We start from the raw sequence: 12447 nt of genomic DNA on the forward strand, positions 1-12447 counted from the left end.
TGACAGGTTCAACTTTAGTCTTTACTTTTTTTTAAATCAACGTTACAGCAAATGTACAAATGTACAAATTATGACCCTGAAACCTTTTGATCACAGTAACCATAATTCTGCACATTCCTTTGTCAAACCATAAAATCTCATTATCTACCTTGTTGATAACATGTTTCAAGGTGGATTGAATTGATTGAAACTGTCTTTTTTCAGCGACTGTTCATTTCCAGCATTCTGCTGAGTTGGTCAAACTGCTGTCTGCATCTAATGTGAACTACACGCTCCAGGTATCTGCTGCTTTCTCTTCTCTCAATCAAAGCCAATTTAGCTTGTTTCTGATAAAGTGAGATCTTGATGTTTTATTGTTTTTCTATATTTAATTTGGATTGATTTAAAAAAAAAATATATTTAAGGAAATGATTGTTCATATTGACATAAGACTTTTTGTTAACAACCAATAAGATGAGATGAGTTAAAGAAAAACAGAAAATCGACAAAATAAAGATTAAATCAGGAAAAAAACAGCTGTGGTTATAACAGTCCATTATTAAAGAAGAGACTATACTCTCATGGAGTCGATGCTGGTCAATAAGCACACACTTTTTCATAAATCATCCATTTGCTGCTAAAACATTTTCTCTCCGTCTAGGATATAATCATTATACTGTATTTCTTATAACTTCTAACCGTTGAATCAATTTTTAGTTATTGTATTGCCTTCCTGATGTTGTGTTCAGGGGTTCATTTAGACCCTCCTAGTGCTGCAGTTTACAGACTTACCACATTAAAAGCATGTGCGCTGGTGCTGAGTAACAGAAATACTGCACTTATGGGGCGCTCGATAACCTAGCGGGTATGACACACGACCCAAGTACTGAGACTATAGTCCTTGTCGCAGTGGCTGTGGGTTCGAATCCGACCTCAGCCCTTTGCTGCATGTCACCCCCCACTCTCTCCTCCCAGCACATCTTGTCTCTCTTCAGCTGTCCCATAGTTAATAAAGGAAAATATATATATATACGACACCTATTGTGCAGCTACATAACAGAGAGTAAAGAAAATGTTTGGTGAATTCAGTGTGTTCCTTATTTTGTCAGGAATAATAGTGCAGATGTTTTCAGACATTTTATATATATAGGCAAAGTACATGTTTAGCTTTTCATTTTAAAACAATACATAGAGAAGTGTGAGCATGAACGTCACTTCATATCCCTTGTACTCTAGTGTAGAAATAGAGTTGTTCATATGTGTGTAATGGTTTGTGGCACGGAAGTAGTGTTGTAGTAAAGGCTTCATTAACTGAAACCAAGACATACCTGAGACCAGAGTGCTCAGAGACCGAGACAAGACCAAGACATTGAGGGATCGAGACCGAGTCAAGCCATTATGCTAAGCTCAGATAATAGACTGATACATACATGTCATAACACACAGCCAAAAAAGTTAAAATACAAACACCAAAAGGTCTAAATATTTGTAGAATTAGGTGTTTTATTCACTAGATTTGGCATCAAAGCCTCTACAGTTGTTTGAGTTAGAATAAATATCAATGTTTAACCTTTCAAAACAGAAGGATTAATTAATGAAAAATAAGTTTCAATGAAAGACACATTTTCTCTTTCCTTCTTCTCAGATTTTCCCAGATGAAGGACACAATATTGCCTCCACAAAGAGCCAACACTACATGCTAAACGCAGTGCTCACCTTCTTCAGGCGCTGCTTTGAGGAGGAGCTGGTTGTTGTCCCACAGACATCCAAAGAAGATGAGTAACCGCTGGGACGTCCTGCTGTGTGACAGGTTTTTTGTGAAGAAAAAAAGAGTGTAGCAACTGCATTCATGAGCCAACAAGAAGAGGCTGTGATTTCTGAAAGCGCTGCTATCTGTGAGAGCACTGCGAGAACATTAGAGACACAGACCTGCAGTTTGTAAGATATGTAGCATTACTTTGCCCCGACCAGCGTGGTGACTCCGGGGTTTTTAATGATTTTTAAGACTCTTGTATTATCACTGTTTTAATTCTAATGCTTCAGATTATATATTATTATTTTTAATGTGTATATCATGTACTGAGTAAACCATATATTAGTTCAGTTTGTCATATTGTTGGGAAAATATCAAAATTGAGATTATGTAGATTGACACGAATGTCCCTTTTTTCTTAGCAGTGTCAGACTGAAACTAGTATTTCAATGTACTTCAAGTCGAGGTTTTGAATCACATTTGACTTCTTTTAAGGTCCCTCCTCAGAGAAACCATATTTTAATCTTGCTAAGAGTTTTAATTTCAGAAAAAAATAATTTCTGGGGGGGCTAGAAAAACTGTCAGTACGATACTTTCTCATACGATATGAACAGAAGCACTCTGGGTGAAAGAGAAATAGCTTTTAGAAAGAAAGCCTAGAAATTGCTTAAGTTTTTTGCCAAGACCCCATAATGGTTTTTGTTCTTATTGAAATTAAAAGTATTTCTCAATAGAATTATGGAATACCAATCATTTATGATCATTGATAACTGCAATGAAAAAGGGAAGTATGCGTTAAATATAGACATTTTCGTATGTCACACCTTTTTTAAACATTGTGTCATAAACTGTCTTGAGACTTTGTCGACTGTGTCAAACGTCAGGGAATTACAGAAACTAGTATTTTTCCAATTTATAGAGTATAATGTTTGTGACTGCTGTAAACTACTGTGAATCTATTTTTCTTTCCTTTTTACAGCTAAAAAAAAGATTTAACTTTAAAATACAATTTTGAAAAGTCATTTCAAAAAACACTTTTGGCAGGTGCCTTTACCTCATCGTCACTCAACTCAAAGCCAACACAGTGTTCATAGGCCTCGTATTAGATATGGAAGATATGGTATCGTCTGCATAGAGGATTACCAAATTATCTTATTAGTGATTGACTTATTCCTCATCTTGCATGACCATGGGACTGAAAAACAGTTGCCATACAGTAGTTTAGGTCACATGCAGATTCTGGTAAACCACTGTGTGAGATTTAAGCCCCATTTAGACAAAGATCTGTCTCTAGTTGAGGTGCTATAACTACAGTTTACCCGCGCCAGCCGGTTACTTAAATCCTGCATGGAGCATAGATGTTGGTATTTTTTCATCCCCACTTCAGTCATAATAATAATAACAATAACGTACCTTTACCTTATGTGGACCATTGTCCATGATGAAGTTTAACTTTTACATTAAAAAAATAATCAAAATACAAAATGTTCTATTTACCTTTTTGAAATGTTGACAATGTTTGTGCTAATCTGATATACAACAGCATGCTAACAGCAATATTTAGGCCTGTCAATTTAGGTAAATATGCACTATTTAAAGTATGCCAAATTAACCGGTAGAAGTTCTTGTTTGTAAGCTACTCAATGTTTTTAACACATGTATTTCTGAATTACTCGGACACTGAATATGAATGAACTTTTATCAAAAAATGAAGCCTCTTGGGATCAATATGAGCGTGACCTGGCCAGTAATACATCCAATATCCATCCAATTGTTCAAATGTCAGTTTCCATGGCAGGCCACATCTGTTTATTCCAGCGGTTGATAAGATAAATTACCATAAAGAACGGAAAATGTTTTCATAACTAGCTCCCCTGTTATGCATAATCCAATATAAATAAAACTAAATACTCTATATGAGTTGATCAGAAATTATTGTAGAGCTCAAAGAAAGACCATGTTAATCATCCAAACTTGTGTAACCTTCTTGTAAAATGTATGCTAAGGCCCTGTGTCCACCTAGCTTTTTTTAAGGGCAGAAAAGCGCTGCAAGTCCGTTCTGTCTCTATGACAACAGTCTGATGACAACAGCTGCTGTATGACCAACACTGCTCCATTACTTTGTACTGTAAGTTTTCTATTTTCGATAATTTATTTCTCGATCAGACACGAAGCAAAGAGGATGTGGGTACAAGACACAATCCCCAGGCGGCAGAACTACGGAGACTATCGTACATTTGGAAAAGAGCGCAGGTGACGTCAACAGCGCCTTTCTGAAAAGTTTAAAGATTTTCAACTTGAGTGCTCAGAGCAGCCACACAGAAAAGGCGGAGCGCTTTTGAAAAAAAAGACGCTGGGAGCTCTGCTTCTTCTCTAGGCGGTCACTTTCTGCTGCAAATGCTAGCTACTCATTGAAAACAACTACAAAAAAGACGCTGGCACTCAGAAAAAAACGTTAGGTGGAGACAGGCTCTTAGACTTCACAGTGATCAGAACTGTGTTTTAGAAGATAAATGTACTTTAAAATCTAAACCGTGATGTCCCGTCAGTGCAGTCATACCGACTGTTCTCTGACTCTCTTGTGATAAAGTCTCAAAGGTTAATACTTTGTCTCGTACACAATTGTTCTTCTGAATGTTTATTACAGCTGAATTTTTCACGTAGAGTTTATCATCCCAGAAATGTGAAAATGGAGAGAATCAGCTCGTTATAATAATATGAACCTCTTCTGTACAGCGTGCTTTATCCGTAGCAGAACTACTGTAGCACTGATCTGTCTGATCATCATCATTACCTTCTTTGAACAGGACATAACAAACCAGAACATTTAGACCATGGTCCTTTGCTGCTCACACTCCTGCACCTGCTTTATTCTGTCAAACTGAAAATGATTCTGTCTTATGTATAGACTGTGCATTAACGTTATCATGTCAACAGTGGACATTTATATACTCGGGAACATTTATAAACTGGAATAAATTGCTAAACTAGAGAACCTTGCATCCGTGTCGTGTGTTTCTTTTGTGTTTAGAGGACAAAACAATGAAGAGATTTCATGTAAGCTCAAATGCAAGATACTAAATCTGGATTTAAAAGTGCTGATGGTGCACAAGTGATGTACAACACTGAGTCAATGTCAAGTCAAAGTCACAGACTGCTGCAGCATTTTTGTTCAGATAATGCACAATAGTTTTTTTTTAAAGAAAGTGTCAAATTCACTACATAGCTCCATGAAGTCGATCATTATGATCATTATGCGATTTTAGAACAGATACTAGACAGACATTTGTAAGATAGTTTTCTCAAACTTCAAGATGTATAACGTACTGCAAACTGACAGACAGTGACAAATAGATTGTCTTGTGTTTGTGCTTGGACCGTGGTGAGTAAACACAACATTTCTCAAACAGAGCTAAGCAGCGTTTGGGCACAACAGAAGCTAATGAAGATTCAGTCGTATCAACCCGGCATATCTGAACAGGTGTGAGCTTATCGCTCTGCTTCAGTTTCAGACTGAGCTTCAAAGGAAAAAAGAGACGGGTGATGTCAGTCAAGGATTATCTTCAAACATCTGCAAACTACACAGAAGAGAAGGGAGAACGTTTTTACAAATTCATCTGAAAACCTGAGACACATTCCAAGTGTTTGCAGGCAAATTTAGCAGATGAATTTGATTCAGAATCTAAATACATGCTTCCTGAAATTACCACTTGAGTGCATTATGAAGAACGTGTCTGCAGTTGTGACTTCCAGGGGTGTCCGCTGGTTGCCTGGCAACTTCAAAGTACCTACACCTTGCAGATAAATAGTTTTGAACATAATGCAGAGTACAGGAACATGTTTTTGTTTTTACCTTTGGATGAACAAATATGATGAAACACAGTGATGTTGAAGCTTTAGGAGGTGCTGCACGGCTTGTTAAATACAGACATAAATGGGTTGGCTGTTTACTCCGTCCCCAGTCTTTTTGCTAGGCTAAACTAAAAAGCTAGCAAATATAGCTTTGTACTTATCATAAACACTAATCGTACTGTCAGAAGTTGGGAAAATAAAAACTGAATTAACCATTTAATCAACAATGATGCTGCCTTCAAAGCAAGGCTGCACCTTTTAAAATGACCTCTGCAGATTAAAGCTGCACCTCTGCATTGCACTGGCTCTTTAGGCTTTTCACAAGACTTGTACAACACGTTACCTTTAGAGCATTACCAAGCATTTTCAGTTGTTGTTGTCATCATGCTATTTCCTCATGTTGTTCAATGGGACTTGGCTCTCATTTGGAGCCAGCCTCAAGTTGCCACTCAAGGAACTGCCGTTTTTGGCACTCTTTCATTGGCTTCATCTGTCAGCCCTGCAGGTAACTGCATGCTCTAAATGGACAGATCTTTTTGGCTGAATCTCTAATTTCGGTGTCCTCAGGCCATGACAGCAGACCTCGACTCTTTAATGTGACGCCTGTGGCGACAAAACAAATTAAGCATTACATCAAAGCCTTCGGATAATTGGATCATTCATCGTCTGCAAAACAAACCACCCTGCAAACAAAATGTGTATGATTTGTCTTCTGCTGTAATGTCTGCTCTGTAAATCAGCATCACTTATTCACTTATTGGTTTTTCATACTTTTTTTAATTATTTATAATCATCACTAGAGGACAATCACAATAACCCCAAAACCTCAACCCTGCCCCTTTCCCTTTAAAACAGCAAAAAGGAACAAGAACAAGCATTACAAAATCCATCCTAAGAAAATCAACAGCTGAAAGGAAAAACAATCAAATCAAGTACAAGACATCCAGGTCAAATCAATCCATCCCCATAGACTAAACTATCTATGAGATGTGACATCTCAAAAATATATTTATGTACACACTCTGCTGTATTGTACTGTACAAAATGTGGCAACACTTGACACATTCCCTGTAGACATGCAAACACCTTACTGACACTGTGAAGCTGTAGATCTCAGTATACCCATCCATCGAAAGGAAAGTTCAGATCTTATTTTAAGCGGGTTTTTATGATGTACTTGTTAACACATAGTATATAACTAAGAGAAGATGAGTAGACTTGAATCGACTTCGGTCTGCGTCAGCTCGGTCGGTGAGAGGAATCTCTCTGGTTGGCTGTTTGCAGGTTTCATTTATCTCCAGCTCTTGACACAGGTTCAGGAAAGCCCCTTGAGCATGCTGCTGTAGTATCCATACTTTCACCCATTAGCCATTCTTTTTCCACTAAAAGACCAAGGGCTGACAACGCCAGGGCCATTTTCAACTTTTTATCAGACATTATTCTCGATAAGTAGGCTACCTATAATATGAGTGGTGAGCGACAGCTGTGTGAAAATGGTCTTCTCGTATCATAACAACGGACTACCGCTGCATGCTGGCATGGAGAGTTATTTCCTCTCACACATGCACAGAGCATACGTGGTGGTTGGCCGTCGGCTGCAGTCTTTGCGGTGTGTTCTAGTGCAACTTTTTGGCCAAGACAAAGGCGACATGAGGCAACCCCACAGTCAGCATTTGTCGCCAATAGTTATTTTTGCCGTCTGCTTGGTGTGTTAGGGCCTTGAGAGTCAAAGGAAAGGGCTGCCCGAAGGCAATGGTGACGATCTGGAAATATCAATTATATAGTTAACACTCAGACTGATATTGAAATTGTGTGGTGTGGTTTCTTTGATTTGCTACACTGCATTGACGAGATCAACACCTCGTCCATAGCGGTAAATGGCAAAGCTTCCGATAATGGTGCTACAGTGGACTTTTCTAAACAGGGCCGTGCTGACCATCTACTGTCGGTTATATACTGTCTTTTTACAAGTTTCTCATACAACCCCACTTTAGAAAATCTGAACTATCCCTTTAAACATCCACTGCATGTACATACTCCTTTCATGAAACAAGAGAATATCCAGAAATAAGGAACACGTCTCTTCTCTTCATGAATGGAGGTGGAGATGCACTGAAAGATCGTCTCACACCGTTATTTGAGATTTCTCTTCGTTTTTAAGGAAACTACGAAACGTTGCATCAGATTCTTTACCTCCACAGAGAATTCATAACTTAACCGCTAAGCAGACAGCTGACGTAGTGTTTCAGATACTTAACTGACTGCAATGTTGTGTCTCGACAACCTGAGTTGACAAAGGTTAGCATGACACCGCTAATGGATGACTACCACTGCCAGCAGGTAATATTACAGTATGTTGCACCTCATAAGGCATTGTACATGTCTACACAAGACCCCTGTACAATAAAGTGTGACCTCTAAAAAGACAGTTTTCATTTAGGGTGGGTAATGGCGGGGAGGTTTCAGCAGGATAGCACTTATTCAGGATCGGTTGTGGTGAACTCGGTGACTAGACTTTTTTTTTGCAGATTCTCCTTGTGCGACGATACAACCACCAAAGGAGAGGTGAGAGCAAACGTGTACGTCTGTGTTCTTTTCCTCCCAAAGGAGACTAACATGGCAAAATGAGTGAAGCCGAGAGGGGGGGGGAAAAAGAACCATGCACTTGGTAAAAGTGTTGATGACGACAACTTGAAGAAGTCTGCAGAGAGAAGATGGAGGCAGTCCTCCACACGCTCTGCTGAGAAATGGAGCGTCCCAAAACTGAAATGACTTTATGCTAGAGGGCAGCTCCCAGCTCCAGTCCCGGCAAGTCTCTCTGTCGTGTCCGTCAGTTATCTCACATTTATACACAGTCACACGCTCATACATACACACACACACACACACACACACACACAGGCACACACACTTGGAGAGCATTAGCAGCTCTAACCCAGTGTCAATGTCCGGCTAAACACTTGGTCCAAACACTAAAGGCCTTGACGGATTTCAGCGAAACTTTTCAAGCTGTGCCAAAGGTCTGACCCTCCAAGTCTCCCGCCTACTCCTCCTCCTCCTCTTCTTCGTCGGGCAGCGGTAATAACTCCTCCTTCAGACAATCCCTGTAGAAGCTGGTCAGCGTGGAGTAGAGGTGCAGGCGGCTCTGCTGGGACAGGAAATGGCCCTCGTCTGGATAGATCTGTTGAGAGAAAGGAAAGAAAATGATGAGGTGGATGGAGGTTTGTAGACATACAAGGTCAACTAAAGTAATCTTAACAGCCACAGGACTTACACTACTTGAGCCAAGTTATCATTTACATTGTCCCTGATCGTTATCTTTTTTTAAGCCTTGTTTAAACAACAACCATTTCAAACGGAAACTGGAATGTTTTGTTGCGTTCTGCCTGTTCGTTTACAGCATTTTGGGTGCCTGAAAAATGCAAACTTTTAAGAACACCATTGTCTTTGTCATCCATATAAACTGGAAACATGCAGTTCCTCTGAAAATGGAGGCTTTTCGCACATGTGTAGTACGCTCATGGTTGACTACAACAACAATGGCGGACTCACAAGTTCTGATTGTGCTGTTCACGCTATTAGATTCAACAATGCTTCTCCAGCAACGTGTAGATTTACTGCGCCACCGCCATGATCAGCGGTGACACGTTACTTACATGCAACGAATCCTAAATCCACCTACACGCCATGTGCGTGTTGTTTGATTACAACGTCACACTGCCAACCACTGGCCTTGAATGTTACTGCAGCGTTTTAGTCGTTTTTATGGATCCTTGTGCGCCGTTGTTGTTATCAAGAGTCTGAACTTTTTAGAAAATGCAAACCAAAAGTAATTCTGTTTTCAGTGTCAACATGACCTTAGTTACTCTGATTCATTGTTTGATTTCTTGAAAATCATTTTACTCTTCTTTAGACTAGCAAAAATATATACTGTTATCTCCGTCTGTTCTGATCTCCCCTTGTGTAGTTTGTATTCTGCTACATGAAGCACTTTAGGCTGTGTGTTTGAATGAAAGGCGCCATGTAGATATAGTTAAATTGAAGTTGCCTTGAGGAAACCAAATAAGTCTAAGTCTTCTGGTTTGAAACGATGCTCCTTGTTCTTGAGTGTCCAGCCATGATCTCTTCAGTGTAACTCTACCTCTCTGCTGCCTTAAACATGTTGACTTTGTGTTGTTTTTTATTAACATGTTATTACTGATTTGCTGCTCCTTGTTTTCAATGGAGCAAGCTGTTATTGGTGTCCGAAATAATTGCAGCGTTGCTAAATCCAAGTTTGGGGCGAGGGAGGCAATGTAATTAATGTTTTGGAGACAGTTGAATGATGTGCAGCGAGTTGCTTTGGATGCAGTCAATTCCAATTTGCTGACAACCCTCAGGCCCATGATATATATCCTCCTCACACGGTTATAATTGGACAGGGGGTTTGTTGTGGCTCCATCCTCATGAGGAGATGCTCCCTTTAAACTTGAATAGTGTCCAGTTGATTCTGTCTATCTCATTATTACCCATCGATACTATAGTAGTCTTTAATCCCTGTTGTATTGTTGTTTCATGTTTAGCGCATACTTTGTAGACATTATATTTAAAGACTGCTTTACAATAACAATAAATCTGTCATTATTACAGCTTATAGAAAAGCATATTAAAATAACCTCCCTGTGATTGTCTGTGGTGATGATTTCTGTTTTCTTGATCTGTTATATGAATCCAACCCATGTGACACCCCAGCAGCGGTGCTCGCACAATCTGTTGTGTAGATTTGACTGAACCAGAGACTGTAACTACAAATGGATGAAGCCTGAGTGACGTCGCCCGTCTGTTCCTGCAGGGGGCTTTGGAGTCCCATCGATGGCGGTCGCCATACTGGAAATCCTGTCTCAACCTAACGACATGCTGAGAGCTGGAGCTGAGGCGGGTTTTAAGCCTCTAGACAAAATGTTACATTGAGCCCGCCTGTCAATCAGGTCAGCTACACGCCTTATTGTGAATAACTCTTATCCTTCATCAAATCAAAACTGATGAGTTGTCCAACCCCCCCCCCCGCCCCCCCCAACACACACACACACCCTTACAGTGTGTGCTGATCGAGACATGAGCTTTTTTAGAATGTGGTGTGCATGTGACTTCCTGTTCTTCTGCAGCCAGCCTCAAGTGGACACTCGATGAACTGCAGGATTTTGCACTTCCACATTGGCTTCATTTTACGACACCCGACGTCTTCGCTTGCTCTGAACTCATCAGCTTGTTTTACTGTTCAGTACATTTTGACTCTTCTAAAACAAATTATCATTTGTATTTTTAATTTGTAAGTGTAGTAGACTATAAAAAATAAGACTTCTAATCTCTATTTAATAATATATCTTCCATCTTGTTGTTGTCTGTGGTACAAACCTGCATGGAATAGTTTGCTCCGACTTTCACGAGGTTCTTGACGAGCTCAGCAGTGTGCTGAAAGTGGATGTTGGCTGGAAACAAAGAAAGGAAACAAGTCAGCAAGATTCAGCCTGAACTCTAACTGACTAAAACAGATAATCAGATTGAGGCAGGATGGCATTACCGCTACAAATTCTACATGCATGATTCAGCAGCGAATGTTGTCCTCTGGAAATCCCAGCATCCATTTAGATAACCTACTTTGCCTTTTATCTTTTGATTAAAAACCGTTTGCCTCATTACCTCACAGGATTTCATGCTCTTTTTTATGCTTAGCGGTGATGCGCCAGCGATACAGCGTTTTCATTCTACAGTAATTTATTTTCTCTCACCATCAGCTGTGCCGTGCACCAGCATCAGTGTCTGTTCCCTCAGAGCCTGAGTGTTCTGCAGCGCGCTGGAAAACTGAGAGGAAATCAGAAATAGTGGGGAGATAATAGGTTGATAAATATGCTAACTAACATTAAGGTGTGGACGTATTTTCAATGAAAGACAGTTGGAAATTACATTTCATCCTTTTTACATCCACACAGAAAGACACGCTCAGACACAGGCAAGACATAAAAGACAAAAAGAGGCAGGAAAACGTACATACATGTTTCAAATGCAGATGTATAAAGCAGTCAAGTTACGTTTAAGTAAAACTACATCTTTATGTAAGGCAACAACGGTTCAATAAATGCGAGAACATATTCGGTGCCATGAACTTAAGCCTATAGTTTAGAAGAGAGGTGATAAGCAGGAAGTCTGGAAGTCCTGCCCCAGGAAATGTTGAGCCTTGCTCTTCAATTCCTGACTTCAGGTGAATTATAGAGCACCACTTTAAGATTTGTTCTTGATCATTATATGATGATGATTTACTCTACTGTCCTTATTAGTCTTTTTATTTGGAGTAACCTCTTTCCCCCATAATTACATCATTAACTCTCCTATTGATGAGCCCGAGCTGAACCCAAACAAACATCCTCATGGAGGTGTGGAAATGGAAAAAATATCTTCACATACTTCAGCCTAACATTATCTCCAAACCTCAGACAACTCACGTTTGTATCATTTAAAATATTTATCGCAGCAGAGCATAGTCTGTGTTTGCCGTCTAGGCTCCGACCTCATCACTCCTCACAGATTTAATTTATGTGCAGATATCGGAGGAGTGATGGGATGATATCTTAAACCCCCCCCCCCAGTCAGAGCCTACAGGTGGAATGCTGGGGTGGTGGAGGGGCTTAGGCAAGAATCGTTACTGATGCAGGTCAGAGCTGGAAAGAACAGAGGGAGAGACCGGAAATCTTGCAGCTTAAATAGACGGCCAATTTGAAGGAGGTGTTGTCTGGTGATTATGGATAATGACGAATTATGAAATCAGTGCAGCTCGAGTTGTCTGCCTGACCTAGCTCGACAGGCTTCTCCTCATTCTACTTACTTGT

General features: G+C 39.9%; 2 protein-coding genes across 3 annotated transcripts in view; one reads left to right on the forward strand and one right to left on the reverse strand.

The window, feature by feature from the left end:
- LOC132987127 (inactive dipeptidyl peptidase 10-like) overlaps positions 1-3877 on the forward strand; it is a 92247-nt gene extending 88370 nt beyond the window's left edge. The window contains exons 25-26 of the mRNA XM_061053982.1: positions 205-278; positions 1625-3877. Coding sequence (XP_060909965.1) covers positions 205-278; positions 1625-1762 — 212 coding nt within the window. The 3' untranslated portion in view covers positions 1763-3877. The remainder of the gene's footprint in view (positions 1-204; positions 279-1624) is intronic.
- A 3084-nt stretch (positions 3878-6961) lies between these two features.
- Positions 6962-12447, reverse strand: part of LOC132987128 (inactive dipeptidyl peptidase 10-like) — a 194248-nt gene continuing 188762 nt past the window's right edge. For both annotated transcript variants that reach the window (XM_061053983.1, XM_061053984.1), the window contains exons 24-26: positions 11353-11425; positions 10979-11052; positions 6962-8765 (exon numbers count right to left, since the gene is read on the reverse strand). In XM_061053983.1, the coding sequence (XP_060909966.1) occupies positions 8628-8765; positions 10979-11052; positions 11353-11425 (285 nt within the window). In that variant the 3' untranslated portion in view covers positions 6962-8627. The remainder of the gene's footprint in view (positions 8766-10978; positions 11053-11352; positions 11426-12447) is intronic.

This window comes from Labrus mixtus, chromosome 13 (genome assembly GCF_963584025.1).
Source record: "Labrus mixtus chromosome 13, fLabMix1.1, whole genome shotgun sequence".
Classification (NCBI taxonomy): Eukaryota; Metazoa; Chordata; class Actinopteri; order Labriformes; family Labridae; genus Labrus; species Labrus mixtus.